General features: G+C 52.9%; 2 protein-coding genes across 2 annotated transcripts; one reads left to right on the top strand and one right to left on the bottom strand.

Annotated features, from left to right (window-relative positions):
• Window positions 1–2003: 2003 nt before the first annotated feature.
• Window positions 2004–4706, top strand: NCLIV_047170 (conserved hypothetical protein; the record flags this gene model as incomplete). Its single annotated transcript, XM_003884267.1, has 4 exons — window positions 2004–2106; window positions 2554–2799; window positions 3031–3519; window positions 3919–4706. 4 exons carry the CDS (start codon window positions 2004–2006, stop codon window positions 4704–4706), a joined length of 1626 nt encoding a protein of 541 aa, XP_003884316.1.
• Window positions 4707–6125: 1419 nt separating this feature from the next.
• Window positions 6126–9954, bottom strand: NCLIV_047160 (hypothetical protein; the record flags this gene model as incomplete). Its single annotated transcript, XM_003884266.1, has 8 exons — window positions 6126–6224; window positions 6718–6821; window positions 6981–7053; window positions 7374–7490; window positions 7628–7765; window positions 8087–8224; window positions 8730–8969; window positions 9682–9954. 8 exons carry the CDS (start codon window positions 9952–9954, stop codon window positions 6126–6128), a joined length of 1182 nt encoding a protein of 393 aa, XP_003884315.1.
• Window positions 9955–17261: the final 7307 nt, after the last annotated feature.

Raw genomic sequence — 17261 nt, 5'->3', positions numbered from 1 at the left:
CTTTTCATATGATTTTCTCGCTCTCGACATGAAAAACTGCATCGCGGGTGTCGCGTCCCTGTCGATGCCACGGGCGTGGTCGGCCAGCTTCGGAGAGGTTTTGTGGCGAACGACCGCGATCCTCCTTGGTGGAACTGTATCGCGGCGCTGAACCGCGTCAAGCTTTGTCGTGCACTGAGGGACGGAGCCCGGTCGATCTGCAGCAAGACCGTTCCTTTTGTTCAGACGCTTTCGTCGAGTCAACGGGTTCTTCTTTGTGGCGTCCGAGCGCCTCCAGACCCGGAACGGCGAGCCGGACTGATGTAACTGCGCCACAGGAGTGGAATAGATCCAACTGAAAATTATAGATGTGCACCATGTTTTACCTAGATGCACCCAAACGCATGTGTGCTGTTGGGAAGCCTGTACAGCTGTGACTGGTTCACGGCGAACGGTCGCTGTGTGTGGATCGACAGTTCGGTAAACACACGTTGGAAACCCACACTATCACGGTGCCGTTCACACAAAAACCAGCGCGGATTCACTTGCGCAGAAAGCTTACAGTCAAATGCCGTCCCGCCGAAAAGTAGGCGTGTGGTGAAGAGTCTGCACACTTCCACGGCGGAGTCTTCAACCCCGTTGTGTATCCACCCTTCCACGCAGCGAGCGTATTAATTGGGCACACGTAAACACACAGACCCCCACCTAATATCTTCCGATATCCTGTACACTGACAACACCAGGCGTAGCTTCTGTGAAATACTGACTGGAAAGTTGCCACAAGCGTGCTGGGTGGTTCGGAGACTTCCCTCCGGACGAGTCCAAAAGTTGCGCTGATGAGTGACCAGTCCGGCGTCAGTATATCGCTATGCAACAGTGTGTTGTCCCACACCGGCCACAATCCTTGTGAAGCTGCGTGTGCACGTGTGCCGAGTCGCCGACATCGTTGGCCATTGGGTTAATCGAATATAACGGTATGCTCCTGAATGTAACGGTACTAGCTGTAAACAAAGGACTCCTTAACTTAAACTGAGGAGACAAGTAGGTACAAACCGTACAAGGATTAATTATGTCCTTTCACTATCCCTCTGCCGGAAAGTGCATCTTTGCAGTCACGGCTGCACACTGCCTAATAAAGGACTGCGATTGAAGATATCGGGTCTCGCTTCGGTAATTCCGCGGTCGAATTTGTTGTGTACCTGTCGGCTGCGACCAAGGGAATCTGGAGAGTATGTGTGACGGGAGTCTCCGACTGGTGCACAGTGTTGAAGCTTGACGCCTTTTGAGTTCAGCGCCGTTCGGCGTCATCGCCAGATAGTGGCGAAGTGGAAAAAGGTCGGGTGAAAGTGTGTCTAAAATCGCGTCAAAAACTCAACAGTCGACTGTGGCATCAACAAGACGGATCCTCGACTTCGCTCTCACAGGGCAGAGCCCGGGCTTTAGAAAGAGCCATTTTCAAAGCAGAAAGAACACACTGGATCGCAGATCGCTGCGCTCGCCCTTCGCCCCTCTCTTTCGGACTTCGGAGACGCCCCGTGGCCCGCATGCGTACTACCCATGCCAGTATACTTGACTGGCGGGGTTCACGCAGCGAGGGAAACGGTCGGGTCTTCGGCTTTAGCGACGGCGGTGGTTCACGTGGAAACATCGCCTGCTTGGGAAGATGAACGTCTTCCCATTTAGCTAGTTCTCTGTAAAGCTTCAGTTCTTCGAACGACTTTAGGTCCGTTTTCGCGGAATTTGCTTCTCTTCCGCTAGTTGTGGTTCCGCCTCCCTCACAGGCTAGCCGGACCACTTCTCTTCGGAAATCCCGGGGAAGACTCAGCTAAGTCGTTGATGCGGAGCTGCCGCATAGCTTTCTTTTTGTTTTGGTGCACTGTGAGGAAACCACAGGATTTTTTCTAGTCAAAAGCGTGGTCCGGTTCCCGACCCCCCGCGACAGACGGTTCGAAGCCGCGAAGGCGACACTGTTCGTCGGTCGTTTTCTGTGCCTCAACTTGGTTCCAATCAATCGGCCGACCACCATGAGCACCGATTTACTTGCTGACCTCGGAGGGGAGGGGCTCTTCGACAGAATATGCGCCGACGATATCCTTTCCGGGTTGGAGGAAGGCGCGGGCGAGCTCGGTAAGTTGCGTCCTCTCTGCTTCGAGAGAACAAGGCTACCAGTCCGCGTGTCGCTCGACTTCCAGCCTTCCAGTATCAACTCTGGGGGTTTTGTTAAGGCGGAACCGCGTCGGGGAATCCGTACGTTCATCGGCGTTAGAAGAGTCTTGGGTATATGTAGTCTTTTTCCGGGGGTTCGCAGGCCTGACTGTTCTGAACGCGGTGGTGGGCTGATTTCGGCGTGACGCAGAACGTCGCACAGATTGCATCCACAGAGAGGGCGTGATTTTGAAGGATCCTGAATGGCCCGGCTACCGCGTGTCTATGAGTTGTCTTGCGCGTACAAGATCTTTTTTCTGACTTTCAACACCTTAAAATCCGGCAAACCGGTAGTGTTGCGCGGAGAAACGCCGTTCAACGTTGGTCTAAGAACCCCGCGCGGATCCTGTGCTTGTCCGTTGTTACCAGACGAAGAGAAAAAGGAGGAAAAGAGCAAGGATGAACACAAACCGTCCGCAGAAGAAGAGAAGAGTGGCGAGGAGACGAACGGTGGGAGGAGCGCGCGAGGGTCGGTCGACTTCGAAGTTGACCGTGGACATTTAGACAAGATGACGGGACTTAACAAGTTCAGAGATTTGGAGAAAAGGCGAGAAGAGGAACGCAAGCAGCACCAAAAAGAGCTGGAGGCTGAGAAGGCGAAGAAGCCGTATACGGGTAAGGTTCGGGGCCCGTACCTATTATCGCGGTTCAGTGTGTGAACATGCGGCCATCGTGGACGCTCGGGGGGGGACCCGTGAGACCGGGAGCATTTGCTCAACAAGCGTACTTTTTCGACCGGAGAAGGGAGTCTTGAGTTTTCAGAAGTCAGCACGCGGCGTAGGCTGAGACCTGTTTTTGAGGATCAAAGAACCTCAGTGAGAACGCTGCTTCCCATTTTTTCTGCAGGGAAAAAGTGGGGCATAACGACGCCTGCCGGCCCAGTCCGGCCTCAGGAGGCCGGCTCCATCGTGGCAGACGCAGTTCGGTCCAACGCAGCCAAGCTGTCTGCCCGCGAAGAGATCGAGCAACAGGCTAAGAAGGCGCGCGAGAAGGAGTTGTTGATGCACGGAGGGGTCCCAGCCGTTGCTGCGGCGACAGAGCTGGCGTCTGAACAAGTCCCGAACGGCGAGGTGACTTCGGAGGAGCAAAACGCCCAAGGTGAAGAAGAGGTCGCCGAGGCCGCTGTCGCAGTGGCAACTTGCGCTGAAGCCTCCGAGACGAAGTGTGAAGACGGGCGTTCGCACGGCACAGTCACGCAAAGTACAGTGTCTGAGCACTCCGAACATGAACAAGAAGCAAAAGAAGACAAAGACGCTCCCGAAGAAGGCGTCGCGGTGGTAGCAGCAGTCGCGGTAGTCGAGAGCGCGGGCAGCGCAAAGCCGCCACGCGGTTCCGGTAAGGCGTTGCACGCGCGCTTCAGCGGAACCGCTTCAAAGAGACGTTTCTTAGATCTGTGTAGAGACATGTGTGTGACTGCGCGTGTTGAGGCGACAGAGTGAGAGAAGCATGCGTGACGGTCAGAAAGCACGGCTTCTGTGCAGCTCTCTTCTTAAGCCTAGCCGGAGGCAGTGCCACGCACCGCGGGTCACAACCTTGGCGCTGATGCAGAAAATTACAGTTGTGCGCTGGTGGCCGTCAAGGGATGCTCGACGCACCTCGTCAGCTAATGACGAACGGAGGCGATGGTCGGGGGTCTGTATCACATAACTGGAGTCATATTCAATATCCGGCGCGAGAAAACGTACAGGTCGTGCAGAGAACTCTCTCTCAGCGTTGTTTTTGTCTGCTGTTCAGCGGTTCGTTCTGATCTGAAAGCTGAGTTGCAGAAGATCAAGCACAAAATGGTCGGGCTTTTCTCCTGTTACCACAAGAAAGGAGCGAAGGAGCCAGGCAGACCCGAAGAGTCACGCGTGTCCATAGATGCAGAGCCAACGGGCGACGGCGAGGCTGCCGGCGCGGAGGCGACGAGTTCGCATGGAGACGTCGCACCAGCTGACGGGGAGGCCGGCGTCGGTGGAAAGGAGCAAGTTCGTGAGGACGAGCATGGCGCAGATCAAGGCAAACCAGAGAACGAAACAGCTGTCGAAGGGGAGACACTAGGCGCTGGAAATGAAAACCCGCCAACGACCGAAGAAGTGACACAGCCCACTGCGGAAGAAGCGACACAACCGACTGCGGAAGGAGCGACACAACCGACTGCTGAAGAAGCGACACAACCGACTGCGGAAGGAGCGACACAACCGACTGCGGAAGAAGTGACACAACCGACTGCGGAAGAAGTGACACAACCGACTGCGGAAGAAGTGACACAACCGACTGCGGAAGAAGCGAATCATCCAACGGTGGAAGAAGTGACGCAACCGACTGCGGAGGAAGCGAATCATCCAACGGTGGAAGAAGTGGCGCAACCGACTGCGGAGGAAGCGAATCATCCAACGGTGGAAGAAGCGACACAACCGACTGCGGAAGAAGCGAATCATCCAACGGTGGAAGAAGTGACGCAACCGACTGCGGAGGAAGCGAATCATCCAACGGTGGAAGAAGCGACACAACCGACTGCGGAAGAAGCCAAAGGAGCATAGAGCGTCTCCGAGAGGAGTTCATGATTCTTGTGCTTCCAAAGTCCAACGCCTAATCGTGGCAGCGGGAGAACGTTTGGTCGGGTGAAAGGTGTTGCAATGTTTATATTGAATTTCTGTGTTCCTCCGACTGTAGTCTTTTTTGCAGGCAGTGCATCTTCGATGAGTGCCACCATGATAGGTAGTGGCGCGTTTTCTGGCTCATAGTAGTGAAGCTTTTGAAGTTAGTTTAGACATTCTTGCTGTTACCGGTTGGAAACTTCGTGGGAGAGGCGTACATCCCAAAATTGGGGAGAGTTGCACTTTGCTCAGATGGAAGGATCAAAAACGATAGGCGTTGAGTTGGCCCAAGGAGGAAGATGGGACGACAGACAGGGGGGAGGGATTCACTGTTCAGTTGTCTCGGGGTTCCAGCGAAACCGCTTCACACATACATATGAGGCTACGTGCCTAACGCTCTCATTTTCTCGACCGGGGAGCGTGGTGGCGCGTTGTTGAGCGAGGGTATGCTCGATCTACGCAGTCCGTCTCGAACTTTTCACATCGTAAGAGTGCTGCATGTGTTCCAAGTGTCTGTTCAAGGTATCTGGGTACGGGCTGAGAAACTGTGTCACGTTGCATTCAGACTCTGATAAGACCAGTGCAATATCCTTCGCAGCTGATGCTAAGGAAACTTTCATGTGCGAAGCTTGTGCTAGACCGCGACGCCGTTACGTGCCGTGTCCAGGGACATGTATTCCCCTTGTTCTATATTTTCAAACTGAAGCCCTGTGCGGGATTTTACTATCACGTGAGCTCTCCTGTAGAGCCCGAATCTCAGTTCCGTGCCATGCCAAGTCTGCATCGTGCCGGGTATACTCGTCGTGCCCGTTGGCGTGTCCTCTTGCTTCCGTTGAGAAACAAGAACAGCACTTTTCCCGGTGTGAATCATCTAGGCACCAACTGCTCTATCGGAACACTAATGAGCGGCCGGTAGGAAGGTTCACTGCTTCGCGAGTGCCACAGATCTGTCCCCCTTGCTTTTTGTGGACAAGATGAGTTTCCTCAGCGCCTCGTCTCTTACGAATCGCGCGTTGCCCGGGACAAACGCAAACGAATCCTGTCTCACCACACCCGCTAGCGTGTATGCCTCCAAACCTGGACTCGAGCACTGCAGGTCACACGAGGTGAGCGGCGGCAGGAACGTTACATGTGGCACAAAAAAGACCTTGCGTACACCTTCCTGGTCGGCTAGTTAGCAATAAAACCTTGTCGCGTATAGACAGAACAACAGCCAACAATCTGATGCCACACTTTGCAGGCACCTTCTAAAGACAAGATACGAGGCTTCACAAAAGAAATTTCGTTTCGCGTCTGCACTGCAGTGCGATTTCGAACGAACCGCAAACCGGTTTGCGTCCGAACAGAACGGATGTCAAGTCGTCAGTAGAAAGCGAAAAGGCGTTCTTCCTCCGTCTCAGCGCGCCGAGGCGGGCCGACTCCGCCAAGCCTCTGGCCCACTCGGACTTCCTGTCCCGGCTTCTGCGCAAGTACGAAGCCAGAAGCACACACGCAGGCGTGGCATTTTTCTCACAAGGCGAATCGCAGGATACAATGGAACAGAGTGTTAAGCGACATTCAGCGTCACGCTTCTTGCTGCGTCAAAAGCACTATGTGTCCTACACATCTGGGGTTTTTTACCGAGTATCAACTTAGATGCACAGATGGACATAATTAATCCTTGTACGGTTTGTACCTACTTGACTCCTCAGTTTTCACGGATCCGGTCTGTGGTCGGTACAGAAAACGTGTCCACTGCTGAGCGAGAACAACCCCCCTTAGATTCGTCGTTGCTTGCAACGGTCGCAAACGGTCCAGAGAGCTCTGTATACGAAGAATAGCCCGACATGGACGCGCCGAAATTCCACGCTACGAGACTTCTACGCTGCCGCTGATCAACGAACGCATGCATGTCTTCCCTGCAGCGCACAAAATCTCACACGACGGTGTCCCCCTACTCCTGTCGCTGCCTTACCATGTCCCATGTGAACTCGCGAGGAGCCTCGAAAACGAGGACTATGGTGCTACCCAGGCGGAACTCGCCAACATGCTGGCCCACGGAGTACTCGAATGGTTCACCTGGCAAAGACCAACACGACAAGAAATGACGCATTCGAGACAAGGATGAACCAGAGTGAGCAAGAACAGAAACACGCCTCGCACGGGGGAGCGCAGACAGCCGGAGTGTACTGGCAGGTCCCCCCTCGCACCGTCACGGGAAACCCGGTGAGGACTTACGGGTGTAGGTTTTTGTTTCCACGTCGCCTCCCAGGTGCCGGAGCACGACTCGTAACTCGTTGGTCCGTAGATCCTGAAGGGGAACGCGTGCGCATTGGGCCACTCGTACCTCATGAACAGTGTCAAAAAAACACGGAATTTCCAAGGGCTTCAAATCGGCGACGACTCCCCAGAACACCCCTGCACGCCCAGACGTTCGGTGTCTATACTAGAACGACTGGCCGCTGTGTTGCCTCGTGGCGTGTCGGAAGCACCGTAAAAAAATAACGAGCGTCTAGAGTCCCGGTAGGGCTGGCGAAAGGGTGTGAAGCGTTCACGTTCTGCATCGACGCGTTACGCCTTAAAACGCAAGCTGGTGTCACAATTCGCCGCAGCGACAACCTCGCGACTTACTGGCTCTTTGTCGATTCGGATGTTGCCGACGTTGTACGCAGCCACCGCAACCATGTGCATGCAGCCATACTTCCAACTGCCGCTCATGACGACGCGTTCGTTTACCGAGAAAACGTCCTGCATGGAAACGAAATCCCAGCTCCGCTGCGTGGCTCTCTCTGAATATCGACTTGCCGTGTGAATCGTTTTGCTCGCATTTGGGCACTACGCTGTTCGAACAGCTCCCCGATATGGCTAAACAGATGCAGCCTTACGTTGAATCTCTTCAAGAAGGACGAGAAGACTGGAAGTGTTTCTCCGGTCATATGTCGCAGCACGTTGACGTCGAACTTCGCCGGCGCGTGGAAGTGGTGGTAATTCTTCGGTTTCAGGTGGAGAACGACGAACTTGAGCTGTACATACGTACATGCAGAAAGCCGCTCCCGTTTGGCGAATGAGAAAACGCGTGTCAAGGTGACAGCAGAGAACTGCAGCGGAAAGGTGCGCCAACTTGGCACCCAAGCGCGTGTGTTTCGGACATGCACGCCGCACGCATACTCAGGTGGTACGAAGCCCAGCACGTCCAGAGTGCGTGCAGTTCACATTCGTGAACTTGAAAAGCGTCACGTGCACCTAGGGGCAGCCGCAGCCGATACTGCGACGTCCCTGTTTCCACTGGAAAGCTCCCGACTTCTCTCGGAGAAAATCGCCCTTCTCGAACAGCTGAAACTTACCGTGTTTTTCTCCGGGTCGCTGACCTTCGGCATGAGACCGAGGAAGGCTCGCAGACTGTAAGTTGCGCCTTTTACCTGCTCAACGCGTCCGGAATTCACATCTCCCACGGCCGTGACCACGCCGTCTGCTGGGCTCGCCTGAAACACGCGCAAAGACTTCTCAAAAGGTCTGTTTTGCTCCGTCAGAGGCACTCGCATTCCTATAGCTGGCGTCGCCGCCTCCGCCGGATGTTTCCGTTCAAAGGCCTTGGTTCACTTCTCTGTTTATTCTCGGCAATAAGAGAGCACTGCCAAGAAGTGGTTACGACGGAGTTGAAGCAACAGCACGGATGCTTGCCGGAAGAAAACGATAGAGACCGCGGCGAAAAAACTGAGGCCCCGTCAGGACACGCCTGCGGTTATGTCTTGTAAGACGAAGACGCGCGCCTTCCCCTCTATCGCTGAAAATCGCAACTTCCGTTTCTCTACCACCATGAAGTCCAGCGGTATCTATGCACACAGTGGGCAACATGCAATCACACATGCATCGGCACAGGAACGCATTTATCGGTGCTCCAGCCCTCCCGGCCTTTTATCACTCTCTGGCGTAGGGAGCAACTCAAACACAACGTTTTGGTGCCTTCTGCGCTATTGGAAGACTTACGAGCGACTGAGTGCCGATGTCCTCGATCTCTCTTTCTCTGTCCTTGAGGGTGCGCGCAAAGAGGTGCCCAATGCATTTGTAGCTGCGCAAGGGGTAGCGGATTTCCTCTGTATCAATGCCGCCGACTTTCGCCAGAGTGCGGTAAATGGGATCCCTCAAAGCCGGCGTGATATTAATGTTCATAACGGACCCGGTGAGGCGCGATCGGGTGCGGCCGAAGAGTAGTCTCAAGTAGAAGAGCTGGCGGGAACAGGCACCGGAACCAAAAGAGAGCAAAGCGTGACGCTCGAATCACAATCTCGAACAAACACGATTACAAAAAAAACGGGGTACCAAGTAGGGATGACGTGCTGAGGAAACGAAATACCGAGTCTCTGTCAACGCTTTGGCAGCACGCCTCAATTCAGGAATGGCAGCGCCACAGCTTTGGTCTCCACAAAAAGGCCCTTGGGGGGGTGCCTCACACGGGACACATAACAACCCCCTGAACTTCCGGCAACCCGAGAGCACGTATTTGCATTATCGCGTAAAAACAGATGCATAGCGCCGCCCAGGGGCTTTATCCACCGACTGCTCTTCCACTTTAGTGTCAATGCGAAAACACGAGAAATGTAAACGCAGCCAGACTGGAGGAGACAGCGAAGCTGGTCAGCGTTCGCTCGTACGATGTGTTTTGTTGCAAAGTGCAGCAGTGGAACTTCTGTCGAGAAATGGAGGGGCCGCACATTCAGCAAAACGCCAACTGCTGCTTTCGAGTGTCGTAAGGTGGTGTTTGCGTTACTTGCAAGTGTGTGCTGGGATTATACATGCAGTTGCCTCGAAAGTATCTATGAGCAAGGATCAAACTCGCGATATATCACCGGTATGCAGCGGAGAGGCGAGCACGAAACTTCCGAGGCATCTGTTTCTCAGCTAATCGCGTTTGCCGTCTGTAGAGATTCTCCCGCATTACCTTGTTGGGGCTCTGAATTTCTGCAACGTTGTCTGTCGCCGCAATAACCTCCCGAAACTTGTAATGGAAAGTGAGGAGCACCGCTGAGGCGGTCATCCCGACCATCGCAATGTATCGTCCATTTGGCCCTAGCGCGGCCGTCACTACTTGGTCAAACTGATACACAAAACGCCGCGACATGGCTAACAGAGAACCGTGGAAAAGCACCAGCAGGCGGAGAGATGACTGGAGGGAGGAGCCGAAAGGCGACTGCGCCGTCACGGCTGGCGACATACGGATCGAGATGGTGAGAACTCCCGTACAAATCGCGCGTTGAGGGGGAGATGGATTTCGGGGATGATGGCAATCCGGAAGTCAGACGGATTGGAAGAATATTAGCAGGCATCTCAAAAGGAACGCAGGAAAAGGAATGGAACTCCGCTGCCTTTTGAAGGTACTGAGAGTTCTAACGGATATCGCCCTCGATGGGTCCGGTACTCTCGCGCACGAGAAACAATGAGCCGGGCGGGTCTCGCTTGCGTTGGCCTCCCACGCTGACGACTCCAGGCGTCACACAAGGCGAGGCAGTCTTTGGCATATCCTCATATCCTCACAAAAGAAAAATTCGACGAGCAGCACCTCAACTCGTCACGAACCGGTGGAAAATCGGGAAAATCCGCAAAGTCCAGAAGCTGAAATGCGATGGAGTGGAAGAAATCATTTCGCCCCTGCCCCGTAAGGTGTTGACCACACGGGGGTTAGGGAAACGACACAGAGAGTAAAAATGTAATCCACAAGTCACCAGCGAAGACCTTCACGAATGATAAAGGGTCGAAGGAAATGCTTTGTGTACACGTGCTGTCAATTCTACCCAGAATTCCCTATTGGGCAACTCGGATAGGCAACAGACAAAACGACATTGGGGAATCGCAGCCCAGGACAGTGTAAGTTAGCCTGGTTTCCCAACTAAAGAGAAACAAAGCTCAAATGAGTGTGTTAAAAAACTCAAATGTGCCAAGCGTGGCTGGCTCTCGGGGGGGGGGGGGGGGGGGGAGAAGAAATACGCTGGAAAACGTTCTCGTAGGTTGTGTAACAGGAATCGCCTCTCTGTAAGCACGGTCCAGTAGCAACCGTCCGCAAAAACGGATGTAGAGACGGAAGATGAGTCCCCGTTTTACCACGAAAAAAGTCGTAGTGCTAAGCGAAGCTGCGTTTTGGCTCCCGGAGGATAAAAATGTAACGCAGTGGTCACGTCGAGAGACAGCCGCCCTCCTCTGACGACGGTCCAATCAGTTCCTCACGTGGGCCAAAATGACCTTGCGAACACCAACGTGCAGAACCAAACACTTGTCCAAGCGCATCGAACTGCTTTTCAAGCAAATGCTTGGGGTAGAGAGAGCCGTGTGCTGACCCAGGAGTTCCAAACCGATGAGAAAGGTATGGACCCTGCCCGTGCCAAGCCCACGCTGAGAGTCGCTGTCCATCAGCCAGCACAACCGTTACTCTCAAGAGGAAAGGGCGATAGAGAGCAAAGTGGATGTTCTCTGCGCAGCCTGATTTTCCCCAGAACCTTTCAAACCCTCCTGGTGTGACGCTTGTTCGAGAGACAGCTGGATCAGGCGGGATGCGTGTGGCTGCCTGGGCGACACAGAACTGCTGGCAGATGCGCGACAGCAGAGAGAGTCACCTGGTCCTTCCAGCGGGCAAAAAACTAGTGAGAAATCAGCCGTTGTTCATGGGCTGGAGAAATCAAAACACTTAGAAAGACAACGTGGCAAAAAGGGTCCGTACAGACAAGTGGATGAAGGGAAAAGGGCCCGGTGACCTGAACCAAACCGTCGGCCAGAAACGGCGACACCCAAGAATGCGGCTTGGAGTAAGGGCGCGGCTTATATGCGAAAAAAGCAGACATGCAGCTACACTTATCCTGACCTGCCCGCTGCCAGAGAAAACGGGGGAAAACACTGTTTCAAATGGTGTTCGCTCTTCCGTAGTAATGTACAGTTGTTTTCCGTCTATGGATGAGTCGTAGGTGTGAGTAAAGTAAGTCGTTCGTGTGCAACTTTCCTGCAAACTGCCCAATTTTTGGTCTGGACAGTACCCGCGAACGGGTCGTGATCGTCGGTTGGCCGTTCCGCTTTCTTTTTTTCCGATTACCTCTTTTCTGCAGCCATGGCAGGCCCAACCGGTCTGCGGTTCGTACTTCAAGAAGTCAGGCAGTTTGTGCCTCCGTGGGTTCCTCTGAGCATTATTGGAATCCCATGCTTTGCGAACATGTATGGGATGATCAAGTTCAAGCACCTTAGCTTCTTCAACAACAAGCCAAATGAGAACGCCTCGAAGTTTGGAGGAGACGCGAACAGCGGAGGACACTAGGAGAAAGCTTCCTCGCCAGGAAATGTGGGGAGCCAGCCTTGACACAATAAGAAATCGTGTTTCAAGACCTTTCCCGGTGCCCCCGGGAACGGAGGTAGGCATGGCGTGTGGTACTGAATTGCGAGTAGAGTGGGTTTTTTCACGTCTTGCCGCTGTGAGCTGGTGAGGGACTGGGTTTCCTGCAGAGCGTCGAGGGAGAATTCATATCACCGATGTATGCGGTACACCTTGACGTGCAAAAATCGTGTGATGACTCTCCCATGGGATACTCTGTAATCGGTTTCAGAAAAACTCGGTCCCTACCAAGACAATGATGATTGCTCCCGTGTAACCGGTTGATAATTTGCACGCTTCCCAATCGGAAGACGGGGGAAGGCGTATGTGGAACAGTATTTGAATTGCCGGCGATGTAGCATGGAATAATGTGGACTGCGGATACTGCGCAAGCCTGGCCGTGTCCCTCGCCCGCGGAGAGGAACAGAACGCTACGCTGCAAAATCTCGGCCACCTCTCGCTCAGCGCAGTACGTACTGTGTTCCTAGCATATCAGCATAACAGATCTTTCAGACCCATGCTTAATATTAACGCGTATTTGATCGAAAAACCTATCGCTTGAGAATTCGTGTGGAGCGCTGGCGAAGCAGCGTCATTCAGCCGGGTTTTTGACAAATGGTGAACGTAAGAAACTGCTCAGATATTGGATTTCAGTTGTAGACTGCACACCCCGAATGGCAGTGGGCTTGCTCATGTCCCAGACTAGCGACGCAAATGTGTCGCGCTACTAACGGCGACCAAAACAGATGATAATGGGGGGGCCTAAAGTGTATGTAGGTGGACTAGCGTGTTATTACTTGAAGACTACTTGACAAATTGAGGAAAAGGAAGAAAACTATTGCTCTTGAGTTAGATAAGGGTTTAACAGCCACACAGCTATGCGCCTGATGGTGCCAAGACTCTTTTTCCCGTACACTACATTGGCATACGTTTGATGGGCACTGTCACGCATTGTAGTTTCGACAGACAGGGGTGGCACGTAGTTGCCTCATCACTGGTACGGTTTAGTTCTTGCTGAAGTTATGCGCATCACGTTCTGGTGTTCTTATGGCGTCTCATGTATAGCTGATACCGACCCGACAGAAGCAGTCTACACGTTCCTCTCAGCCCTCCTTTTATAACGAAGAAACAGAGGTGTAGGTGTGCCAGCAAACTGCGCAACTAGTGAAGGCCATACAAGCGGATGGTGCATAGCAACTGACCGGTGCTCTGCCCGATGTTAACTCCGAACTCAACTTTAGATCAGCAGGGACGAACTGAATCCATCCAGCGGGATGGGTTTTGTCAAATGGGTTGTATTGGCTGTAGCGCAGGGCAGCACCACAAGACAATCAATCTTGCTGCCATCCAGAGGAATGAGGAAACCGTGGGGATGTTGCTGGCGTCGTATACCACATCGACGTGTTTCGCAATATGATGTCTTGTCTTCCTGAATGGCTTGAACGTGTATTCGCACTGGAAAGGCGCCACTATCAGTGTAATCATATGGCCAGTCTTCGAAGCACGTTTGACGTCACTGTGACCTTTATCATTGGGTACACACAGGAGCACAGAAGACTGAGGATCGTTCAATCGTGCCCTACTGGTCTTGTGTGCATTAAACTGCCGTTGAAAACGACGTGTTCTTCGACGTATGTCGCAGAGACGGTAGAATGCAGTGAATCTGTCATTCACACCCGCATGCGGTCGCTATGAAACCCTGAAAACCGTCGTGAATGCAAACAATTGTTTTGTAACACCTTACCATCTGGTGAGTTTTGTTTTGCTACATGATTGAATCTCGTGCTCCATTGTGGGTGATAGCAAATCCTGTTGGTGCATCGTTACCTCCAAGGAATGCAATTGATATATCGTCAGTGCAGTTGAAAATACGAGCTTGAGGGGATGTGTTACTCCCGTACTTCTTTAAAGGGGACCTACACGGTTGCTCAGTTTCCGGCAAGGAAGGCCTCCTTTTGTCCGCCTTACAATGATACGAACCTATCGTCCGGCAGGTCGCAGTTGGACATCGCCGAAATTATTTTTAGCATCATTGCGTTCGTTGTTGTGGGACAAGGATAAAGGGGTTAACAAGCAACACCGTACCCTCGCTCAGTAGTAGGAAGCGTTTTAAGTGCAACGGAAAAACCATGTGGTAGATTTGTCTCGTCGCTGTCTTTCGTTCGTGCACACGGGTAGTTTGAGTAGAGCATAATATTTACGCAGGGAGACACCAACAAACCAGTTGTAGGCGCATATGTGTTCTTGCGCCTCAGCACACCGTCCCTTCCCGCTTGCCATGAATGGGGTCCGTCCTTCGAGTTGCTCCCACCGTTCTAATGGCCCAGCATACATGACGGGGTGGAGAATGAACCGCGATCTGCCAAGTGGTCGCGTGTTCTGATACGACGACCACGTTAGGCAATCCGCACACTTTGCTGACATCTCTATTATCAAAACCACTTGAGGTGTTGGAAAAGCGGCACCGTGAAGAGGCACTGAAACTAGCCTACAACACCACAGAAAGCGTACCTCATCCGGCCTGTGTGTGATGATCTACCGAGCTGGCGCCAAGCAGAGTTCGGTACCGCCCGGCATCGATGTGCTGCGCACTGCGAGAACGTTGGAAACAGCCATCAGTGGTGAGACCCCCCCCCCCTGCTGCTAGGTACAAAACTCCTGTACGGAAACCACCGACAAAGCATGTTCTGTGCCGGTTAACATAATCCTTGGTTGTTAGAGGACTAGCTACAGTTGCCCACCCGCTGTCCAGAGCACCGGCGAGGGTTTGGGAAGCGGGGCAGCTGGTACTGTGCGTCCCGCAAGGAAGTATCATTGGTAGTACTGTGGAGTAGAAATTAAATGTATTCGTAATGCAGCAGACAATGAGATCTAGCCATGCTACGGAATGTCCAGCAACATGACTAGTCTGTCGATTGCGGGGGCTGCAAATGATGCCAGCTCACAGACGGGGTAGTCGAGCACAGATGTACAAAAGGGTTTTCCTTGTCGTCTGTGTACCTGAAAAGGCATCAGCAGGAGACCAGCCAGCCGAAGCTGGTCTCTAATGTGGTTTCCGTTTTTCTGTCACATTCTTATTGCATCCCGTGGAAATGTTCAGTTTTCGTTCGACCCACATGCAACACACCTCCCCCCCCCCTCCCCTTGCCTTTGTCGGCGACCTCTTGCAAGGCTGGTGTCGCAGGTGCGGTAGCTTACATTGACGCTTCTACAACCCTTGATATTCTGGGGCGTTGATTCAGTTGTGTACGAAATTGGTAAACGAAACCACGTATACCTTCTTAGAGCAACCCTTCGCAGCACGACGCCTGTGTTCGCTTGCCATGCACTTCAATGCCTCAGTGTAAACGATACACGCGTACATCTGCCTTTCGGCAGCACTTCAGCTGCTCGAAAAGAAGTGAAGCAGTTTCTTTCGAGCACCACAAACACTTCTTCAGTTGCCATTGCTTGTTTGCTAGATTCAGTTACAGTCATGCAGAACCTGGTTGTCTGCATCTCATACCTGTAGTCATATTCAGTATCCTAGTGCATGTTGTAAATCAACACTGGGTACTGCTAATACCACTGTAGAGATATAGTATACAATCCCTTTCCGGTTGACAGTCGCTAGACGTTTTCACCCTTGTATGCAGGGATGCTATAGGAGCCCCCGCAACTGCCGCCGGCAGCTGCTATTACGGTCCTTAAGGAAAGAGGCAAGCGCACCGCAAGGAGCAAGTGATGTAACCGCGGGTGTTTGACTGTTCGCCACTTCTGATGCGCTCGCAGCTGCGGGTTCCTTGTCCGAGTGGTGTCCCAATAAGGGGCTACAGCAGGCGGCCCTCTGTGTTTGCGCGCTCGTGAAGATAGGCAGACACACCGATGTACAGAGGAGATAACCTTGTGTGCTCAACAGTCTGGTGCTCACACAATCAGGTTCGGACATGTCTACTAAGAGGAACCTTCATTTTCGGGCTGAAGTCGGAATGAGATATCAATACAGCTAATCCTCTGCGCATACCACTTCCAGAGCGGTTAACAATGCGAAGCTGGATATGCTGGTAGTAGATGGCATGGTTTCACAAAATGATATACAGCGCTACCGGTGTTTGACACTAGGTCGAGCCCTGCGAAGCATTCAAGTTTCGGCCAGGTAACACCAACCGACCGGCACCAACGGCTGACGCGACACCAGCGTGCTCCCTGTTAACCGACGTTGGAGCCATGTGGAGCCCCAAACTGTAACCCTCATCGCCATATTGCTTTGCGAAAATATCGAGCTCTTCAGGATGCACGGGTTTTCTGTATATACGCCTGCCACTTTTCGCGCTGTCACACTGCCAAGTATTTCCGTGCAAAACCCCGGGTGTAAACAGCCATCCGCTGATGTTTCGCGACGCTCGCGGCAGGGGAGCTCTGTTGAAGGGGCTTATTTGAGACGAAGAATGGTATTCCGCAGCTTACGTTCAACATGGAGCCCGCTACTTTGTATTATTCTTCCTGAATCCCTATAATATGGTCTTACGCACTTTCGAAGTGAGTCGTTTTTTATACCACTTTTTCGCGAGCGCGACGTGCCCTAGCGGCTCGGACACGTGCCGCCAGCGATCGATAAACACGTGACGTTGGCGCATGGGCAACAGCAGCAGGAGACAGGACAGGACTGCAACACTGGTTCCGTATTGTTTCGTCGTCGTTTTTGCAATCTGTCACTTCTTAGACAGCTTCCATTGTTGTCACTGCATTCTACCTTGCGCAGTGTGAATCACTCGGTTTGTACAGCTCTCGTTTTTTTCAAGGGCTAGCTCGCCCCACGGGAAGAGAGTTCAGGCGTGACGCGGTCGTCCGAAGCATCGGTTGGTGGCTTTTCACGGTCTACGTACAATTTATTTGCTGAATTTTTCGGAAAAGTACGCGGGGCCGAGCCCTGTACTAGCGGGAGGATCTGTTTTCTGTTGTGGCTAAGTAGGTGTACGTCGCACGCATGGCGTTGGTGTATCGATTCAATCGGAACGACGGTGTGTGAGGGCTCGTTGTGGCGGCACATTCATTGCTTCCGTTCATGGCGGAAAGAGCTCCTTATTCCCTGGAGAGGAGCAAAAAGTCTGAATCCTTGGTGTCAAGCTCCCTGTCTGTCCTCTTATCAACACAAGAACATCCGTCGGCGAGCTGTGGCAAACTAGTCCGTC

The sequence above is a fragment of the Neospora caninum genome, chromosome X (genome assembly GCF_000208865.1).
Source record: "Neospora caninum Liverpool complete genome, chromosome X".
Classification (NCBI taxonomy): Eukaryota; Apicomplexa; class Conoidasida; order Eucoccidiorida; family Sarcocystidae; genus Neospora; species Neospora caninum.
This window is presented reverse-complemented; position numbering and strand designations above follow the sequence as displayed.